The following is a 19,582-nucleotide window of genomic DNA, read 5'->3' as shown; positions in this document are numbered from 1 at the left end:
GCCCAGCATTTGATTCCCCACACCAGGTGGCTCACAAGAGCGTGTACTGCTCTCACAGAGGCCCAGCATTTGATTCCCCACACCAGGTGGCTCACAAGAACGTGTACTGCTCTCACAGAGGCCCAGCATTGATTCCCCACACCAGGTGGCTCACAAGAGCGTGTACTGCTCTCACAGAGGCCCAGCATTTGATTCCCACACCAGGTGGCTCACAAGAGCGTGTACTGCTCTCACAGAGGCCCAGCATTTGATTCCCACACCAGGTGGCTCACAAGAGCGTGTACTGCTCTCACAGAGGCCCAGCATTTGATTCCCCACACCAGGTGGCTCACAGCCACCTCTAATTCCAGCTCCAGGGGGGCCTGAACTCTTGTGCACATAGTGAACATCATTAAAAAATATATATCTTTAAAAAAGAGGAAAGGGCATGAAGATTTTCAGTGATAGTTTGCACTTTGATTATGGCAGAGGTTGACACCATCATTTAAATTTGTTGGTAATTGTGTTCTATTATCTGCAAATTCCACTTCAAAATAATTTCAAGTGGTCTTACCTCAGAATCATTAAGAAATCCTAGGTTTTTGCATGCAAGCGAACCTTCTGACAATGGGAAGGGCATGTGTGTGCTCTTAGCAGGGAAGGGTGTGTGCGAGCTCTCGCAGAGGGACAGGACTTCTCAGGACCCATGTCAGCCAGTGCACAACTGCCCACAACCACAGCTCCTGACACTCTTCACAAAGCCTCTGGCCTTGAGTACACACACACACACAGAAAGAGAGAGAAACATGCAAATACACATATCTTCTTTTATATATAACTTTTCAAAAAAGATTATGTACATAGTGCTCTGCCTGCATGTACACCTGCAGGACAGAAGGCACCAGATCTCATTATAGATGGTTGTGAGTCACCATGTGGTTGCTGGGAATTGAACTCAGGACCTTTGGAAGAGCAGTCAGTGCTCTTAACCTCTGAGCCATCTCTCCAGCCCCCACAAATACATATATCTTTAAATTAAAATGTTTGTGCTTTTTAATGTATATGAATATTTTGAACGCATGTATGTCTGTGTACCACATGTGTGCAGGTTCTACATGAGCCAGACAGGGCAGCAGATTCCTTGTGAGTTGCCAGGTGGTTGCTCGTAACTGAACCCCAGTCCTCTGGAAGAGCAGTCATTGCTCTAAAATGCTGAGCCATTCTCCAGCCCCATCTTTAAATTTTTGAAACATTTTTTTAACAGACTTGTCACGACCCCTCCAGTGGAGTCTGTGAGACAAATGTTACTGCACAGCCTGAGGCGACAGCCCCTGCCCAGGGAGAGCCTCCTGGAACGGGTCTGATGTCCCTGCCAGGGGTAACTGACTGCAGCCTTCTTTTTCTCATTGTGTTGGCATATTCTGTCTTTATTTTTTCTCCTAACCTTACTCTCACATCAGAACTTTTCAAACATGACGACCGTTTCCGTGAATTCCCTAACATAGGACTGCAGCCAAGGCCCACTCAGGCCGGAGTTCACCACCAAGTTCTGCTCCACTTGTTAAAAGAAGCATGGCCAAGAATTAATCATCAGCTGGTAATTTCTATTGTAATTTACAAATAAAGTGTTTAAGAAAGCTCCAGATTAGCGAGGTGTGGTGGCGCACACTTTAATCCCAGCACTCGGGAGGCAGAGGCAGGTAGATCGTTGTGAGTCCAGGGCCAGCCTCTACAAAGCGAGTCCAGGACAGCCAAGGCTACACAGAGAAACCCTGTCTCGAAAAACCAAAAACAACAACAAAGAAGCTCCAGATAGTGACACCCAGATAAAAAGAACTAAGGAAAAACTGTCTTGGCACACAGATGTTTGGCATAATGAGAACATTGATCCTTGGTAAAGGGCACATGCGCACTGATACCAAGCCAATGGCTTACGGATGGTGACAACACTATTACTTTGCATTCTGTACTTTGTACTGTGTGTGCCTGACTGCTTCACTGACTCCCCTGGAACTACTCCATGAAAATGTGACCACAAAACACTTCCCGTTTCAGAAAACGTGTATAAGAATCTAGCTTGCTTGCCTGCAAAATACACTCAGACTTAAACTCTCCCCTGGGTCGGTCTGGTTGTCACTCACCTAATCTTTGTCCACCGATGCTTCAAGAACTCCCGGTCCCAAGGACCTACACCCGAGTGAGACAGTCCATGGCGCAGACTTCATACGCTTTTTTTTTTTGTTTTTTTCTTTTTCAAGATAGGGTTTCTCTGTGTAGCCCAGGCTGTCCTAAACTCACTTTATAGACCAGGCTGTCTTCAAACTCAGAGATCCGCCTGCCTCTGCCTCCTGAGTGCCGGGATTACAGGCATGCGCCACCATGCCTGGGTCCTCTGAACAGACTCTGGTGTGGGTTTTTACAAGATGATCAGTCAATTCCTGATAAGGAGACTTGGCGAACACAGTCTCTTTCCAGAGGTTGTTGTCAGGTAGCTGTAGGTCTTGGAGATGGCATCAAAGGTGGCGTTAGTAAAGTTGCCCAGGAGGCAGTACAGCCCCTGGCTGATGTGTAGCAGTCGTCAATACCAGCCATCATCAGTTGCACAGGAGCTGAGACAATGCCAGTGCCTCTGGAGGCAGGGATGAGACGCACCAAACCAGAGCCAGAGAGGCCTGTCACCTTGCATGGAACAGTGTGGGGCTTGCCAGTCTTGTTCTCCCCGTGGCCTCTCCACACAGGGATGATGGAAAGTTTGGCCAAGATGATGGCCCCTCGGATAGCAGTGGCCACCTCCTTGGAGCACTTAACACCAAGACCAACGTGACCATTGTAGCCCCCAATAGCGACAAAAGCCTTTAAGCTGGTCCACTGGCCAGCCCGTGTCTGCTTCTGCACTGGCATGATCTTAAGAGCCTCATCCTTTAGGGATGCGCCCAGGAAAAAGCCAATCATCTCGGATTCCTGAAGGGGCAGGGAGAACAAGCAGATCTCCTCCAAGGGCTTGGTCTTCATGTCCTTAACCAGGCAGCTGAGCTTGGGGACAGGGACCTACTCCTTGTCTTCTGCTTTACCTCCACAAGCCCCAAGGCCTCTACCATAGCCACAGCCTTGGCCATGACCACAGCCCCTGCCAAATCCTCTGCAGATGCCACTGTGGCCTCCTAATCCTGGGCCCCCAGGTCCTCAGGGCCCTCCCTCTGCACCAGCATCATCTGCCACTTGGTGTTTTCCCAAGGAAGACAAAGCAATTTTTAAATATTTTAAAATAGTATATTACCTAGGCTAGCGAGCTGGCTCAAATGGACAAAGGTGCTTGTCACAGAAGCCTGAAAACCTGAATTTAATCCTGATTCCATGAAAAGATGGAAAGACAGAATCGAGTCCGTGGAGTTGTCCTCTGATCTCCACATGCACTGTGTCTCCTGTCCACCCACACTCACCCCTTTCCTCTCTCCCTACACACACACACACACACACACACACACACAGAGGCTTGGGTTGGACAGATGGCTCAACAGTCAAGAGCACTTGCGGCTCCTGCAGAGGACCTGGGCTCGATTCCAAGCACCCATAGATAGCTGTTCACAACTGTCTGGGATGCCAGTCTCAGATTTAACACCCTCTCCTGCCTCTAGGGGCATTGTGTGTGGTGCACAGACACATTCAAACAAAACATTCATTCACATAAAGGATAAATTTCAATTTTCAATAAATACGCTTAAAAATCTTTTCCAACAATAATTGAAAACAGATTATTTCTTAGGTTTTATTTATTTTAAAAGTAAGTTGGGCTGGAGAGATGGCTCAGTGGTTAAGCCTGCTCTTCCAAATGACCCTGGTTCAATTCCCAGCACCCACATGGCAGCTCACAACTGTCTGTAACTCCAAGATCTGACACCCTCACACCAATGCACATAAATTAAGAAATTAAATTTTTTAAAAAAGTAAGTACTGGATAAAGGAAATATTGTGAAAAGTGAGGCCCTGTGCCTCACCTCCACTGTATTCCTGCCACCTGAGAATGAAATGGTCTCAGGTTCTGAGCAGGTGCATGACGGGGTTGGAATTTTCAATGACTGGATCTTGAGATCGTTCCTGAGTTGCCTTCCATGTGGTACCCATGTATAAGTATGGTAGAAATCAAATAACTGCATGCAAACTGCCTAGATTGGCTGAGAGATGGCTCAGTGCTTAAAGCATTGGCCACAGCAGTGTGAGGACCCAGGCCCACATAAATGCTGAGTGGACACGGCTGTCCACCTGTAATGCCACTGTCAGTGCCAGACAACAGAGATATGGTGTCCTCAGAGCAGGCTGTCAAGTGAGACCAGCCATACTGATGAATTCTGGGTCTGACAAAGACACCCTGACTCAGTAAGGCAGAAGAATAACCAAGGATGCTTCCTATATCAACCTCAGATCTCCACATGTACACACACACACACACACACACACACACATACACACTCACAAACACATTAAAAAAAGAAAACATAGCCTAGCACACTGCAGGCATTTCACAAATATTAAACCCTATGTGAAAATATTTAACGTTCACTAGGCAGGATTTTCTAGGGGAACGAAGCCAATAAATGCGTTTACATGAAAGAGTACTTAACAGAGTGGGTTACGTCAATGGGCTGGGCAGCCCAACAACAGCTATCTGGAGAAGCTGAGAGCCTCGTAGCTGCTCAGCCCACAAGGTTGGTTGTCTTAGCCGTGCCCCTCTGGCACTGAAGTCCTGGAGGGTTCCTCAAGTGTTGCTGGCCTCTAGTTCACGTTGGAATGCTGGAGTCTGGCGTCAGGGCTAGACAGATGCCCAGGGCACCAGCAAGAAACCAAGGCGAGCAGCGCAGCTGTCCTCAGAACGCTGTGTGTCTTTGTCAGGCTTCCTGCTGGCTGTCACCCACTCTGGAGGAGCATCTTCTTCCCTCAGTCAGTCCTTCCTGGAAATGCCTACATACACAGCATGGTTCCGGTCAGCAGTCACGCGTGATCATCATACATGCCTGATACATAGGCAGCCTGACACCCTGGTTACCTCACAGACAAGCACGCATGCAGCGAGGCACATACACTCACGTAGGCAAACGTTCACACATATTACATTTAAAAACTGAAGAAAATCAAAAAGAAAAAAAGGGGCCTGGAGAAATGACTCAGCGGTTTAAGCACTTACTGCTTTTGCAAAGGCCCCAAGTTCAATTCCTAGCAACCCCATCCTGCAGCGCACAACCACCTACAACCTCAGCCCCAGGGCCTTACGACTCTCCTGGCCTCTGTCGGCACCTGCACACATATGTACATACCCACCTGCAGTCACACAGCAAAGAAAATCATTTTGTTCAGTTAAAAAAAAAAGCCAGGTGTGGTGGTGCACGCCTTTAATCCCAGCACTCAGGAGGCAGGGGCAGGCGGATCGCTGTGAGTTCAAGGCCAGCCTGGTCTACAACTCGAGTCCATGACAGCCAAGGCTACATAGAGAAACCCTGTCTCCAAAAACCAAAAACCGAAACAGACCAGACTAAGGGCGGGCGGGGTGTGTGTGTGTGTGTGTGTGTGTGTGTGTGTGTGTGTGTGTGGCGGGGTGTGTGTGTGTGTGGCGGGGTGTGTGTGTGTGTGTGTCAGACGAGAACCTAAGAAAGGAGCCACAGGAAGTAGCCCACACTCAGGTCCTCTCTAGCCTTACACTCAAGGCATGGTGGCAGGGGCTGCAATCACAGCAGGGCAGAGGATAACACAAGAGAACCGCAAGGCTGAGAGCAGCCTGTGGTCACCTTGCCTCAGAACACAGCCTGGAAGAATCACACATGATCTGGACAAGACAGACATAGAGGGTAAAAGGGCCCCAGCAAGATGGCTCAGTGGGTACCGGCACTGGCCAAGCCTGACGGGTTCAATTTCCAGATCCTACGCAGTTGAATGAGAATCACCTCTTTCAAATTGCCCTGCTACACACACATTAAATTACAAAATATATTAAGGTTAACAATTATAGGAAGAATTTCCGAAACCAACTTCATGGGGTTTTGGTGGCTTGCTTTGTTTTAAGGCAGTATTGAGTTGTCCCAGAAAGGTCCCTTGAAAACTGTAGGTATTTGTGAGGCCTGGTAAGGGCGATGAGTCTTCCGGTACTTAAGATTGAATCCAGGGAGCTCTGTAGACCAAGCTGGCCTTGACCTCACAAAGATCAACCTACCTCTGCCTCCTGAGACTAAGTCCGTAGGCCTGGCTAGTCTACAAGTAGCCTCCAAAGTGCTGGGACTAAAGGTTTGCACTACCACACCCAGCTCTTTTGTTTTTAGACAGAATTTTATGTATCCCAAGCTTTGAACTCCAGACCTTCTGCAGCTGCTTCCTGAGCGCTGAGATTATAGGTATGTGCTATCATGTCCAGATTTTTAAAAATGTCTTGTGGTAGGGCTATCTTAGCCAAGGCTGGCCTTCAAACGCTACCATAGCTCCTTTGGTGGCTAAAATTACATGTGTGCAGCACTATGCCTGGTTTGAACATGGCAAATTTGAAAAGCCCAAAAATACTGGGTATTTGTAGGTGACAGCAGAAAAGATTCATCTGCAGACAAGGGGACAGTTTAAATGCTATGCTTTATAAAGAATGAAAGAGGGGGAAAAAAGAACCTTTTTCTAGGAAGGACTCAAAACAACCTAACTGTTGAAAGTAGGAATGGAGGAATGTGTTAAGTGACAATGTAGCAATCGACCCAAGCAAAGGCCACATGTTCTCTGTGCAACTCCTAGCCTTGTATTTTCATTTGTATCCTTTTAATGTGAAGTTTTTGACTTCAGCATCTTGCCCACACGACAAGCCTTCTGCTGCTTGCCTCCAGTCGGGAAGAAGCTATCTTGCTGTATAAAATCCTCTCTAAATCCAGTTTCACTACTGACTCGGGTACATCTCTGCTAATTAAGGCCTACATCTTCAGAGCTACACTAAACCTCTAAATAATCCCACATGGTTTTCGCAAGTTTTCTTAACTACAGAAAGCTGTAACCATGGCAACATGGGAAAAAAATAGTGTCTGGAGACTGTTGGGCCCTTTGGGGTAAAAAAAAAGACTAGCAACACTCAAAGCTAATTTAGCTGTGCTGGGGACTAAACAAAGGGGCTCTCCCACATCAGGCAAGACTCATGCACTAATCACCAGCATACGCCTTCAAAGACCTGTGACCTTTTTTGAAATGGTCTACGTAGCCCATACAATCCACACACACTTCAAATACATTTTTTACATATTTGCATGTTCACGTGTTGGTGCACATATGTGTGTGTATGTATGTATGTATGTGTGTAAACACAAGATTGACATCCAGCAACCACTCTAACCACACTGAGCCATCTCCCCAGTTCTTCAAAACCTAATTCTCCCCCCCCCCACCCCCACGACAGGGTTTTTCTTGGCTGCCCTGGACTCTCGTTGTAGACCAGGCTGGCCTCGAACTTACAGAGATCTGCCTGCCTCTGCCTCCCGAGTGCTAGGATTTAAGGTGCGCGCCACCACACACGGCCAAAACCTAATTTTTTTCAATAGCGTTTCAGTAAGCTGAGAATGTAACTCTATGCCTAACAGATAGGCTTAAAATAATAAAATTAATCAGTAGCCGGGTGGTAGCGCCACTTGCCTTTAATCCCCCAGCACTGGGGAGCCAGAGGCAGGTGGATCTCTGCAAATTCAAGGTCAGCCTGGTCTACAAAGTGAGTTTAGGACAGCCTGGGATGTTAACATGAGAAACTCTCCAAAAAAAAAAAAAACCCTAAAACAAACACTAATCAAACAAACACTAACAAGCCAACATTTTTATTTATTTTTAATTTTTGGTTTTCAAGACACGGTTTCTCTTTGTAGCCTTGGCTGTGTTGGACTTGCAGTGTAGACCTGGCTGGCCTCAAACTCACAGGATCCGCCTGCCTCTGCCTCCCAAGTGCTGGGATTAAAGACATGTGACACCATGCCTGGCTCTCAGAGTCCATGCTTTGAAGTGAAGCTGACCCTAACTACCTACAGGAGGATGACCCAGTTACCTCCTGCTAGACAGTCAACAGGGTAGGTTCTGTCTGCCACTCTCAAGTGTCAGGAAGCAGCAACGGAGTTGACCTGAACACAACCCCCCCCCCCAACGGCTATAGGCCTGGACATGGACACACACACACACACACACACACACACACACACACACACAAACACACCGCTGTAGGACAGGAAGGGCAGATTATGAGCTCCAACTGTACTTGTAAGTGAGCTCCACTTGACACCTTTAATCTCAGCACTTGGGAGGCAGAGGCAGGGGATCTCAGAGTGTTCGGCAGCCTGGTCTACAGAATGAGTTCTAGGAGAGCTATGGATACCCAGAGAAACCCTATCTCAACAAAACAAAACAAAACAAAACCATCCCCAAAACAAAAGGAGAGTGCCCCAAAGAACCAGACTCCAAAGTCCTTTGGTTGCCGGCAAGCACCCAGAGTCTAAGCCGTCTCATGCCCCTACATCCAAGGACAGGCGCTGACAAGAGCTCCTCTGAGACTCCACATCAGAGTGCCACTCTCCACCCGTCACCAGGTCGGAGCAGACCACTGGTGTGACCAGGAGTCTAGACAGCCTGGGTGACGCTGGCTTGGGGCTATGAAGGGTCTGGGCGGCTGCTGTGAAAAGAGAGGCGTTCTAGGTCAAGAGCTTTCCTACCAAATACGCCTAACACAGGGCTAGAGAGTTCCCAGCATGTCCAGTGTGCTGTCAAGTCTTGACCAGAGAGACTGACACGTCCTAGAACAGAGAGCAAATGCTGCCATTCAGCTCTGACCAAGTCTGTTGCTTGGAGCTCACTAGTAGGAAGGCTGCATTACTAACCGCCAACGCTGGAACAAAGACACAAACTTCTGCGTGTGGATTTTAACCTCATGAAGAGAATGTCGCCACAGACTAGCCTTTACAAAACCGGACAGACTCACCCATCTAGAGCCTGGGCCTCTTCACTACTCAGCATTATTTGGGGGGATGGGAACGTTGTCACACAGTTCTGAGAGGTGGTTCATCCATCAAACCGGGAAGATCCCTGGCAGGTGTACTAACCCGCTCAGCTCGCAGGAGCCCCTCATGACACCCGGCACACGAGCCCCAGCTCCTTTATCTCTGTGTCTTACACCATGCCAACCTGACCACTGTGCTGCTGCTCCCCAGACAGAAAAGCTACCTTCACTTAGAGTTAAAAAGGTCCCCAGTGGTTTAGCAACTATACAGAATATGAAGGTTTATTTCCAAAAAGATTACATTTTTTTTTAACCAGGATACACAGATGCACTTAATGTAACAGTACCTTCTGCAAAAATAGGTTACATAATACTCCGAAATGCAAGGAACAATCTTATTCTCTAAAAATTAGACAGCAGGCGTCTGAAGCTCAGATAGCCTTCAAATGGAGGCAGCAAACACTGGTGACACCACAGAGCTTTGCTGCAAATGAAACCACTACCACTCAGCTGCAAACACTCGTGTGCACACAGCACCAACATGTGGCCTGGGTGCCGATCCTTTCGAATGGGTCTCAGTGCCGCAAGAGAAAGTTGAATGATACACAAAACTATGAAAAGTTTCAACAGAACTATTTAAACATCTTCTCTAAAATTGAGAAAAGAAACTGTGTTAAATTTTTAAAAAGAAAAACAACAGTGAGCTAGAGCTCCCAGGCAGTCAGAGGTGCTCTTCAGAAGCAGTCGGGAAAGTGTGCAGGACATCAATAAGTTATCTTGAAGCCACAGCAGGAAGCTCGTGCTCAGAACCGCCGTGGAGGTCCGCTCTTAAATGGCTTAAACGCAGAGCTACTTCCTCTTGGGATGGAGTTGCCACTCATCTGTACAATCCTGTTAACTGGGGATGCGGTGCTGAAAGGGGGTTTAAATGAAGCAAAGGTCAGAACAACCAACCAACCACAAGAAAGCCCTCCCAGCACTTGTCACTCACAGGCTGTTCTCTGCCTTACTGACCTATAGGCAGACTCTGGTCCTGTAAGGCACATTCCATTCCTAACCCCTCTTTAATAAAGAGGAAACCGAGAGCTGAAAGTATATTTTGTCGAAGGCACAAAGCTGACCTACGGCAGGGAGCAGCAGTGGCCTTGGCACTCTCCTACCCATGCCCCCTTCTTCAGAGGCCAAATGCTGGGCACATGACAAGACTACAGCAAGGTCTCCAGGACCCGCCCTCCAGCAGCAGAGGCTTGTAAAAAGTGCAAAGCCACAGCCTCATCGGGTCTCCTGCTGCCTCTCCCTCTCTTTAAAACAGGATGTAATTAAGGAGATGAGGAAACCCCAGACTCAAGATCCTCCTTCGGCCTCCCACTGCTAGTGCAATGGCGCATGCCACTCTAACCCCACTCGGGTCACGTAGTCTGTTTTAAGTAATTAAGGAGATTGTGGTGCACACAAGAGCTTCATGAAGTGACTACCAGAAAGCCACTCAATAATATTTCTAGTATCTTTATGTACAGAGCAGCATTATAGAAGCCGGTGATTGAAAGGAAAAGCACACTCCAAAACTCCTATCAGAATGGAGAGGTAAAAGTTGACAGTGAAATGCTTCTAATAAAACCAGAGGAGAACTATGGCTTAAATCTGTGACCTACTGAAACCACTGTGGCTTTGAAGCAAGTAAATGATACAACGGAATGTGCGGTGCCACAGTCACATTCAGGGGTGGTGTCAATACCAAGAAGAAGTATTCTGGGGGGACAGCCACAGGCTGAATGCAAAGCGAAGGGCAGGATCAGAAACATGCGTAACTGCTGGATGCCCAATTTTAATTTATTCTAGGAACAATGAAAGATCAAGAGTGGACCATGTTGGTCTGGAGAGATGGTTCAGAGGTTAGAGCACTGTCTGCTCATCCAAAGGTTCCGAGTTCAATTCCCAGCAACCACATGGTGGCTCACAGCCATCTACTGTGAGATCTGATGCCCTCTTCTGGCCTGCAGGTGTACATGCAGACAGAGCACTGTATATACAATAAATAAATAAGCCTAAAAAAAAAAAAAAGAGTGGGTCATGTTGACCCTGTCAGGGTTTTGAGGATGGCAGCACTGAGAGATAAAAGAAGCTTGAGGGGAAAAAAAAAAAAAAAGAAGCTTGAGGCAAAAGAAAGAAAAAGACAGAGGGGAAGGGAGGGAGAGAAAGAGAGAGAGAGAGAGAAGGAAGGAAGGAAGGAAGGAAACTATTAATTAGGACAGGAACAAGTTTGCCTGCACCTGGAGCTGACAGACAGAGGACTACAAGGAGATGGCAGCGAGGAGTGACGTATGACACTCATTTGTTTGAAAAGAGGATCAAGAAAGGAAGAAAACTGAGGCCTGAAAGCTGGGTTTGGGAGACAGATGCAGGTGGATCTCTGAGTTTGAAGCCAGCCTGGTCCACAGTGAGTTCCCAGGACAGCCAGGACTACAAAGTGAGACGCTGTCACAAAAAAGAAAGAAAAGAAAGAACAAGAAAAGGAAAGGACACAGGAAGGAGCATGGTGGGACACGCCCACAGTCACAGTGTCTGGAAGGCTGGGGGAGAGAGCCCTCATCTGAAGGCAGCCCAGAGTACACATCCTAATTAAGACCAAGTGACCAAAAGACTGCTTCAAAATGAGGAAAGCAACAGGTGAAACAGCACACTGTAAGGAGCTCAGAACCAGTAAGTTACAGAGAACAGATTCCTGGTGCTCTTTCAAATGACCTCAGAGTACAAGTGGCACTGGTATGTGTGTGTGACACAGGAGTGACCAATAGGGCAGCAAAGCAGTTGCTATCCTGTAAAGCAAGGGTGTTGAGACAGAGAAGACAGGAAAGGACGATGGTGAGGCTCCCAGGACGCCACAGAGGCCCCAAGAGTAAGAAGAGGAAGTTCATGCTTGCTCCTGATCTCAACTAGGCTTGAGTTGAGTGTGTCGCGTTGGACTAGTTGTGTGAAAAGGAATGGACCTACCTTCAGATTCCTTAAACTACTCAGTCATGTGCATGGCCTACACCTAAGGCCCACTTGCAAGGATGCCCATCATTAACTTACAACAGTCAGGACCAACTGACAAACGCCAGCTGCAAGCGCAGTCTCCTGCAGACTCAGTTCTTTGGGAAGGTTAGTGCAGACTAACTGCAATATAATCTCTCGGAAATGCTCTTTAAGAAAAAGACTATTGCCAGGCGTGGTGGCGCACACCTTTAATCCAAGCACTCCAGAGGCAGAGGCAGGCGGATCACTGTGAGTTTGAGGCCAGCCTGGTCTACACTGTGAGTCCAGACCAGCCAAGGCTACATAGAGAAACAGTGTCTAAAAAAAGAAAAAGAAAAAGAAAAAGAGAAGGAAAAGACTACTCAGTTGTATAACAGCATAAAAAGATTTTAACAGATTAGCCACTCACCTTGAGTGCTGGGTTATCATGCCTGCTCCTGCCCGGCCATCACTCATTCGCCTGGTATCATGGTAACCAGGCCCCTGAGAAGGTGGGCCATGCCACTCTTTCCTTGGTCCACTTGTGTCCCGTCCATGGCGTTCCACTACATGGCGTTCTTCAGGATAGTGCTGGGGACAGCACATGGAAAGATGAGTCTGGGCCATTAGTCCATGCACTGACTCACACTGCTGTGTTTTTTCTTTTGGGTTTTTTGTTTGCTTGTTTCTGTTTTGTTTTTTTAAGACAGGGTTTCTCTATATAGCCTTGGCTGTCCTGGACTTGCCTTGTAGACCAGGCTGGCCTCGAACTCACAGCAATCCTCCTGCCTCTGCCTCTCCGAGTGCTTGGATCACAGGCATGTGTCACAGTGCCTGGCTCATACTGCTGTGCTTTAATGTCACAACACACAGTAACATGTCTGAGAATGTAACAGACGGACGACTTAACAGCAGGGGAGAGGAGCAACCAGCCATTGTGGCAGGGTCCTCAGTACCTTCATTTCAATGTCCACATCACTACTACTCCAGCACTATCTGGGCACAGGAATTTCTTTTTTTTTTTTTTTTTTTTTTTTGGTTTTTTTGAGACAAGGTTTCTCTGTGTAGCCTTGGCTATCCTAGACTCGCTTTGTAGACCAGGCTGGCCTCGAACTCACAGCGATCCGCCTGCCTCTGCCTCCCGAGTGCTGGGATTAAAGGCGTGCGCCACCACGCCCGGCTGGGCACAGGAATTTCAAACGCCTGGATGAACAGACCTAAAAATCTCTACATATACACAAGAAGTCGAAAGTTAAAGGACAGTTAGGTTGGGCATAGATCAACCCTTCAGAACAATTCACAAACAGCACACATGTCCCACTGCTACTTAGTGCTGAGATTTGTGCACAGTGCTCCACTATGCTGTATGAAGTGAGGGGGACATAGGAACAGAAGACGGGTCAAGGGCTGCTGACACAGTGAGGCAAAGCTGCCAGCATCCACACAGCCTTAAATGTAATACTGGCCAAACAGCCAACGGACTAACATTATAAATTTCTGACCAAAAAAAAGCCAGGTTCTCCTCCTCAGGAGACTTTTTTCTTTTAATCCTGCTTCCTCTGAAAATAGGCTGGTGTCATACACCAGATTCAAATATTAGTAGAAATTTATTTTCATATCTTTCCATAAAATTTCTATATTGTATTGTTATCAGTACTGTTTCTTTTTCTCCTTCTCCCCGCCCCCCTCCCTTTTTGTTTTTGTTTTTAAGAGACAGGGTTTCCCTGTGTAGCCTTGGCTGTCCTGGACTCACTCTGTATGCCAAGCTGGCCTCCAACTCACAGAAATGCGCCTGCCTCTGCCTCCCCGAGTGCTGGGATTACAGGTGTGTGCTCCCTGCATGCAGCTTCCTAGGGACCCTGAATGCAGGTGCTTGTCTAGAATAATTTCTTAGGTCCTACCCAAAATAAAACAGAGAATCTGCATCATATGCTTAATTTTAAGTTTTGTTCAGGGTAACATTTCTCTTATTAAGACACATTAATATTTCATACCATGAGGCCAAAAGCCTACTTCATAAACGTGGGTAAAAGGATGTACAGTGACACTGTACATGCCAAGATTTTAAGAGACTCTCCTGTTGACAAGTTATTCTATTTCCTCGCCCTCACATCTGGTTACCATCCAAGCGCGGCATTACAATGCTTATCCTAAGAATCTTCTATCACAAGTCTGTGTAAACATTGCTCTCCATTTGTCAATAAAATTGATTAGCCAGTAACTGAGAAGTAGACAGACTGTCCTGGACTGGCTTTGTAGACCAGGCTGGCCTTGAACTCACAGTGATCCACTTGCCTCTGCCTCCCTGAGAGCTAGGATCACAGGTATGTGTCACCACTCTGAGTTGCAGGGGCCACAGAGTGAAGGGGGCACCCTCTAACTAGACAAGTCTCCTAGTAGAGGGAGGGGAACACCAGCCCATCCACAAAAACTCGCCCTTCTCACAAGATGTACAGATATAAAGATAGAGCAGAGACTGAGGGAAGGTCCGACCCCTAAGACCCACCCCGTGGGAGACATGATTACTGATGCTCTGCTGTGCTTGAAGGCAGGAGTTAGCCGAGCTGTCCTCTGAGCCGCACATAGCCAACAGCACAGATGCTGAGACTCACAGTCAAACACTGGGTGGTGCGTAGGGAACCTTGGGGGGAAGCGGGTGGGGGAGGGGAGAGCTGGAGGTGGCAAGAGCCTCACCACAAGACCAACAGAGCCAACCAACCAGAGCCCAGAGGGGCCGGCTGAAACTGAAGCACCAACCAAGGGCCTTGCATGGACTGGATGTAGGCCCCCTACACAGATGTAGCCAATGGGCAGCTACGTCTTCATGTGGGGTACCCCAGTAATGGAAGCAGGGGCTCTCTCTGACATGGGCTCTCTTGTCAGCTTTGCTTCTCTTTTCTTTTTTTTAATTGAGATAATTCTTGTCAGTTTTTCAATCACTTCCCACCGGCAGGACTGCCTTGCCAGGCCACCGGGCAAGAGGACACACTCAGTCCTGATACGACTTGATGAGGCCGAGAAAGGGGAGGATTCCAAGGGGGGCTCCCCTCTTCTGAGGAGCAGGGAAGGGGGATGTGGAAGAGTAAGGGAGGGTGGGGCTGGGAGGTGAAGAGGGATGGGGCTACGGCCAGGATGTAAAGTGAATTAAAAAAAAAAAGCCTCCCAGCACTCGAGATGCAGAGGCAAGCGGATCGCTGTGAGTTCGAGGCCAGCCTGGCCTACAAAATGAGTCCAGGACAGCCAAGGCTACACAGAGAGACCTTGTCTCAGAAAAACAAAAAACAAACAAACAAAAACATGTGTCCTTTCTATTCATGCTGTGATCACCTCACATGCCAACATTTTAACAATAAAGAAAATGCTTTCGGGGCTGGAGAGATGACTCAGAGGTTAAGGGCACTGACTGCTCTTCCAGAGGTCCTGAGTTCAATTCCCAGCAACCACATGGTGGCTCACAACCATCTATAATGTGATCTGATGCCCTCTTCTGGCCTGCAGGTGTATATGCAGGCAGAACACTGTATAAATAATAATAAATAAATAAAATAAATCTTTTTAAAAAAATGCTTTCGGATGAGTTTTGTACACTAGTGCAGTTTAGATATAACTTAGAAGGAGATTCAAGTCAACAAGATATCAGAAGAATACCATGTGGGGCTAGCGAGATGGCTCAGCGGTGAAGAGCACTGCTGCTCTCTCAGAGCCTTTCTTACAGAGCCCTGGCTGTCCTAGACTCCCTTTGTGGACCAGGCTGGCCTCGAACTCACAGTGATCCATCTGCCTCTGCCTCCCAAGTGCTGGGATTAAAGGCTGGGATCAATTCCCAGCACCTACATGGTAGATTCACAGCCTCTAACTCCAGTCTCAGCAGATCTGATGCCCTCTTCTGTCCTCTGTAGGTACTGCATGCACAGCATAGGCAAAACACTTATTTTAATTATTAGTTTTGTTTTGTTTTTTACTTTTGGTTTTTCCAGACAGGGCTTCTCTATATAGCTCCCGCTGTCCTGAACCATTTTGTATACCAAGCTGGCTTCAAACTCAGAGGTGTGCCTGCCTCTGCCTCAAGGAGTTCTGGGATTAAAGGTGTGCACCACCACACCTGGCTTCCATAAAATACATATATTTTCTTTTTTAATTAAAAAAAAAATTAAAGAATAGAAAGCAGTTTAAAATAATCCTATTTGTCCACTTTTGGAAAACAGAACAAGAGCACAGCACTTTCACTTCAGCTCCACACTTAATGCAGATGAGTCTTCAGCAGCACACATACTGAGACTGGAGCAGCAGAGATCATCGCATTCAAGGAGGGCACATCGAGGCAAGTGTTCTGTGGTTTTAAAAAGCCAAATGATCACCAGGCACAGTGGCGCACACCTTTAACACCAATACTTGGAAGGCAGAGGCAGGTGGACTGCTGTGAGTTCGAGGCCAGTTTGGTCTCACTGCCAGGGCTATTACATAGAGAAACCCTGTCTCAAAAAGAAAAAAGAGAAAAAGCCAAATTATCATTAGAAAGGGTTATTTGACAACTATAACAACTATCCAAGTAGAACAAGAATTTTAGTAGCAACAAAGTTTGAGGGCCAAAAAGATGCTTCAGCAGGTAAAAGCACTTGCCAGGCAAGCCTGACCTCGGCTGAGCCTCTAGAACTCACGTGGCAGACCACTGCTAAAATGCCACAACTTCCAGGGGGGAGGCAGACACAGGACAATCACCTGCAGTTCATAAACAAGGCAGTCTGGAACACACAGACTCTGCCTCTCAACAAGGTAAGAGAATTTTTTAAGTTTTAAGGTTAGTATCTACTTTGAACAAATGATATTCAACTACTAAGAACAAACTTAAGACCTACTGCAGGAAGCTGGACTCTCAGTCACTCCAATTTACCCAATCTTGGCCACAACAGAACGGTGGCCATCCAAAGCATCGCTTATCGGCTGGAGAGATGACTCAGTGGAGTACTCACTGGCTGCTCTTCTAACAGCTCAGGTCAATTCCCAGCACTTACAGGCCAGCTAAAACTGTTTGTGACTCTAGTCCCAGATGTGAAGCTCTCTTATAGACTTCACAGGCACCAGGTGCGCGCGCACACACACACAAAACATCCATACACATAAAATTGTAATTAAAGAGAGAAAAAAATGTGAGCATCACCAGGAAACTTCCAGCAACTTTTACCTGTGCTCCACTTCCTCTGTCGGAGATGACCCCTCTGTCTCCCTCTCGGCTAGCATAGCCTGAGGCCCCACTCCGACTCCCAGGGGGTGCTCCCCTCACACTGTGTCCAGAGACTTCTCTGCCAGACCGTTCTGGCCTTTCAACCCTGTGAACATGGCACAAGCGTGATCAGAGCCTCGCTTCACAAGTCTTAAAACCTCAAATGCACCGTGCACCACAAAGGCCGTACGAGGAAGCGCTACCTTGACTCCCGTTTGTCTGCGGACATGCTCCCCTCACTCTTCCAGGAGGTTGGTCTAGAAGGATTGGGCCCAGCTTCTCGCGGGTGTCTAGGGTGGGCAACCTCAGGTCTGTCATGAAGAATTACTGTTCTTCTCTCATCTCGTTCCCCTCGTACCTCTCGTCTGTCTGTTTCTCTAAGCTCATTTCTTGGTGGTGGAGGCTCATTTCTTCTGGAATCACTGAAGTTTTTGGGGTACCTTTCGAAGCTTGGTTCTTCTCTTCGGGCCGTTGGTCTTGGTTTCTTTCCTTCACTCTGACCAACAAACCGTTCCCGTCTACTGATGCAAAACAAATGCAGGTCCTCAGAAGCATTTATTTGCTCTTACTCTCAACTCTATTTGGATAACATAATCATGAAACCTTACTTAAGGGAAATTATGGCAAGGCCACCAGAAAAGCCCCCACTGCTAACTATAATAATTTTCTTTTAAGTTGAGCTATGGCTAACACCAAGATTGGTTTCTTTTCCAGGAGATATGGTGTCAGTCAGGTCACTAGCAGCCTGCATGGTTTACTGTTCCTGAGAGCCACGGCATACCCAAAACTAGCATTCCCCATTCACACTTGTTTTTACTTAAAAGTCCTGTTGGTTTCTATGGAGCAGAGTCGCAAATGGCTACGTGGCCCTGGCTGGTCTCAACTCCTGACTCTTCAGCCGTCCCTCCCAAGGACCCCATCCAACTGAAGGTGAGAAGAGATATCACTCACCCTACAGTGAAAACCAAAGCTAAACATACAGATTTGTTCTCAACATTCAGTTTTGACTCAGCACCTCTTTAATATCTTATAGAGAACCAAAGTTATGACTAGCAAGGCTCCTACCACAAATGTAATCATTTCAGCGTCCACCAACCTTTCAAAGGACGAGGACTGCACAGCTGCAGTGTCAGGAAACCTGCCCCGATCGCGGTGACTGAAGTCAAGGAACCTGCTCTGCTGACGATAGTCGGATCCATGGCCAAACCGCGCATCTGTATCTAGAGATAACTTTTTATTCTCGCTCCAGTAAGGATCATCTCGCCTTGAAGAGAAATGGGTGCTCATTTATATAAATTACTTGACAATAATCAAACAACATTCACTTGGATTCAGACACCACATGTGAACTGTGGGCATAAAGGCTACTGAACTCAAGATACAGCAGTGAGGACCTGGGCAGCATTAGTTGTTGCTTATGACAATCCTGTTGTCATATTGTCAGGAATTGAAAAACTGCATGCGAGCTGGGCGTGGTGGCGCATGCCTTTAATCCCAGCACTCAGGAGGCAGAGGCAGGCGGATCGCTGTGAGTTCGAAGCCAGCCTGGTCTACAAAGGGAGTCCAGGACAGCCAAGGCTATACAGAGAAACCCTGTCTCAAAAAACAAAAAAAAAAGAAAGAAAGAAAGAAAGAAAGAAAAACTGCATGCTAGGTGCACACATCTATGTGTGTGGAGGCAAGAGATTAACGTGGGTGTTGTCTCCACCTGACTTTTTAAGACAGGATCTCTCACTAACCCTGGAGCTCATGGAATTAACTAGATTAGCTGGCCAGAGAGCTCCAGGGATCTGCCTGTCTGACTCTTCAGTGCTGGGATTGCAGGCACATATTTCTGCACTCAACTTCTTAGATGGCTGCTGGGATTGCAAACTCTGATCGCATGCTTGCTCAGGAATCTCTTTGCCCATCAAGTCCCCTCTCCAGCCTAAGCTGCCTGTTCTTACATCTTCAAATAGAAAAGACAGAATGCCTGACATGTCATAATGGACTCTACGCAGCAGTTTTCAGTTCCCTTTTCCTCCCTTAAAGTGCTGGGGACGGCCCGGGGCCTGGCACATGCAAGGGAAGCAAGCACTCCATCACGGAGCTACCTCCTCAGCCTCAGCCACTGTGGCCCTCACAGGAGCTGGAGAGGTCAGACCTGAGCACAGTGCATCCTTCTAACCGTTTTCTCATTAAAACAAAAACCTAAAGTGCACAGAATTTATATTAATAAAATTATGTGAAACACTTATATTTTTAAACTCTACTAGGAAGCATGAACACAAGCACACAAAATCATGACTTCCGTTTGCTTACTCTCTGCCTTGACAAGGTTTTTTCAAAGCCTGAGTTAGGAAATTCTATCGATACCAATTATGTCTGTGTACTTGCAGCTGCAGTAAGAGAAGAGACAAGAGACT

The 19,582-nt window shown here is 47.3% G+C and overlaps 1 protein-coding gene across 18 annotated transcripts in view; it reads right to left on the bottom strand.

Moving 5' to 3' along the window:
* Positions 1 to 9,217: 9,217 nt before the first annotated feature.
* The window catches only part of SLTM (SAFB like transcription modulator), a 63,368-nt gene continuing 53,003 nt past the window's right edge, over positions 9,218 to 19,582 (bottom strand). For 14 of the 18 annotated variants that reach the window (XM_084782722.1, XM_084782719.1, XM_084782731.1 and 11 more), the window contains 5 exons: positions 18,274 to 18,441; positions 17,381 to 17,698; positions 17,139 to 17,283; positions 12,387 to 12,547; positions 9,218 to 9,874 (listed from right to left, as the gene is read on the bottom strand). In XM_084782722.1, coding sequence (XP_084638848.1) covers positions 9,766 to 9,874; positions 12,387 to 12,547; positions 17,139 to 17,283; positions 17,381 to 17,698; positions 18,274 to 18,441 — 901 coding nt within the window. In that variant the 3' untranslated portion in view covers positions 9,218 to 9,765. The remainder of the gene's footprint in view (positions 9,875 to 12,386; positions 12,548 to 17,138; positions 17,284 to 17,380; positions 17,699 to 18,273; positions 18,442 to 19,582) is intronic. The other 4 variants (XM_084782729.1, XM_084782733.1, XM_084782720.1 and 1 more) reach the window with 1 other exon arrangement.

The sequence above is a fragment of the Acomys minous genome, assembly GCF_964271855.1.
Source record: "Acomys minous genome assembly, chromosome: 5".
Lineage (NCBI taxonomy): Eukaryota > Metazoa > Chordata > Mammalia > Rodentia > Muridae > Acomys > Acomys minous.
The sequence above is the reverse complement of the archived record's forward strand: the minus strand, read 5'-3'. Positions and strand labels throughout refer to the sequence as shown.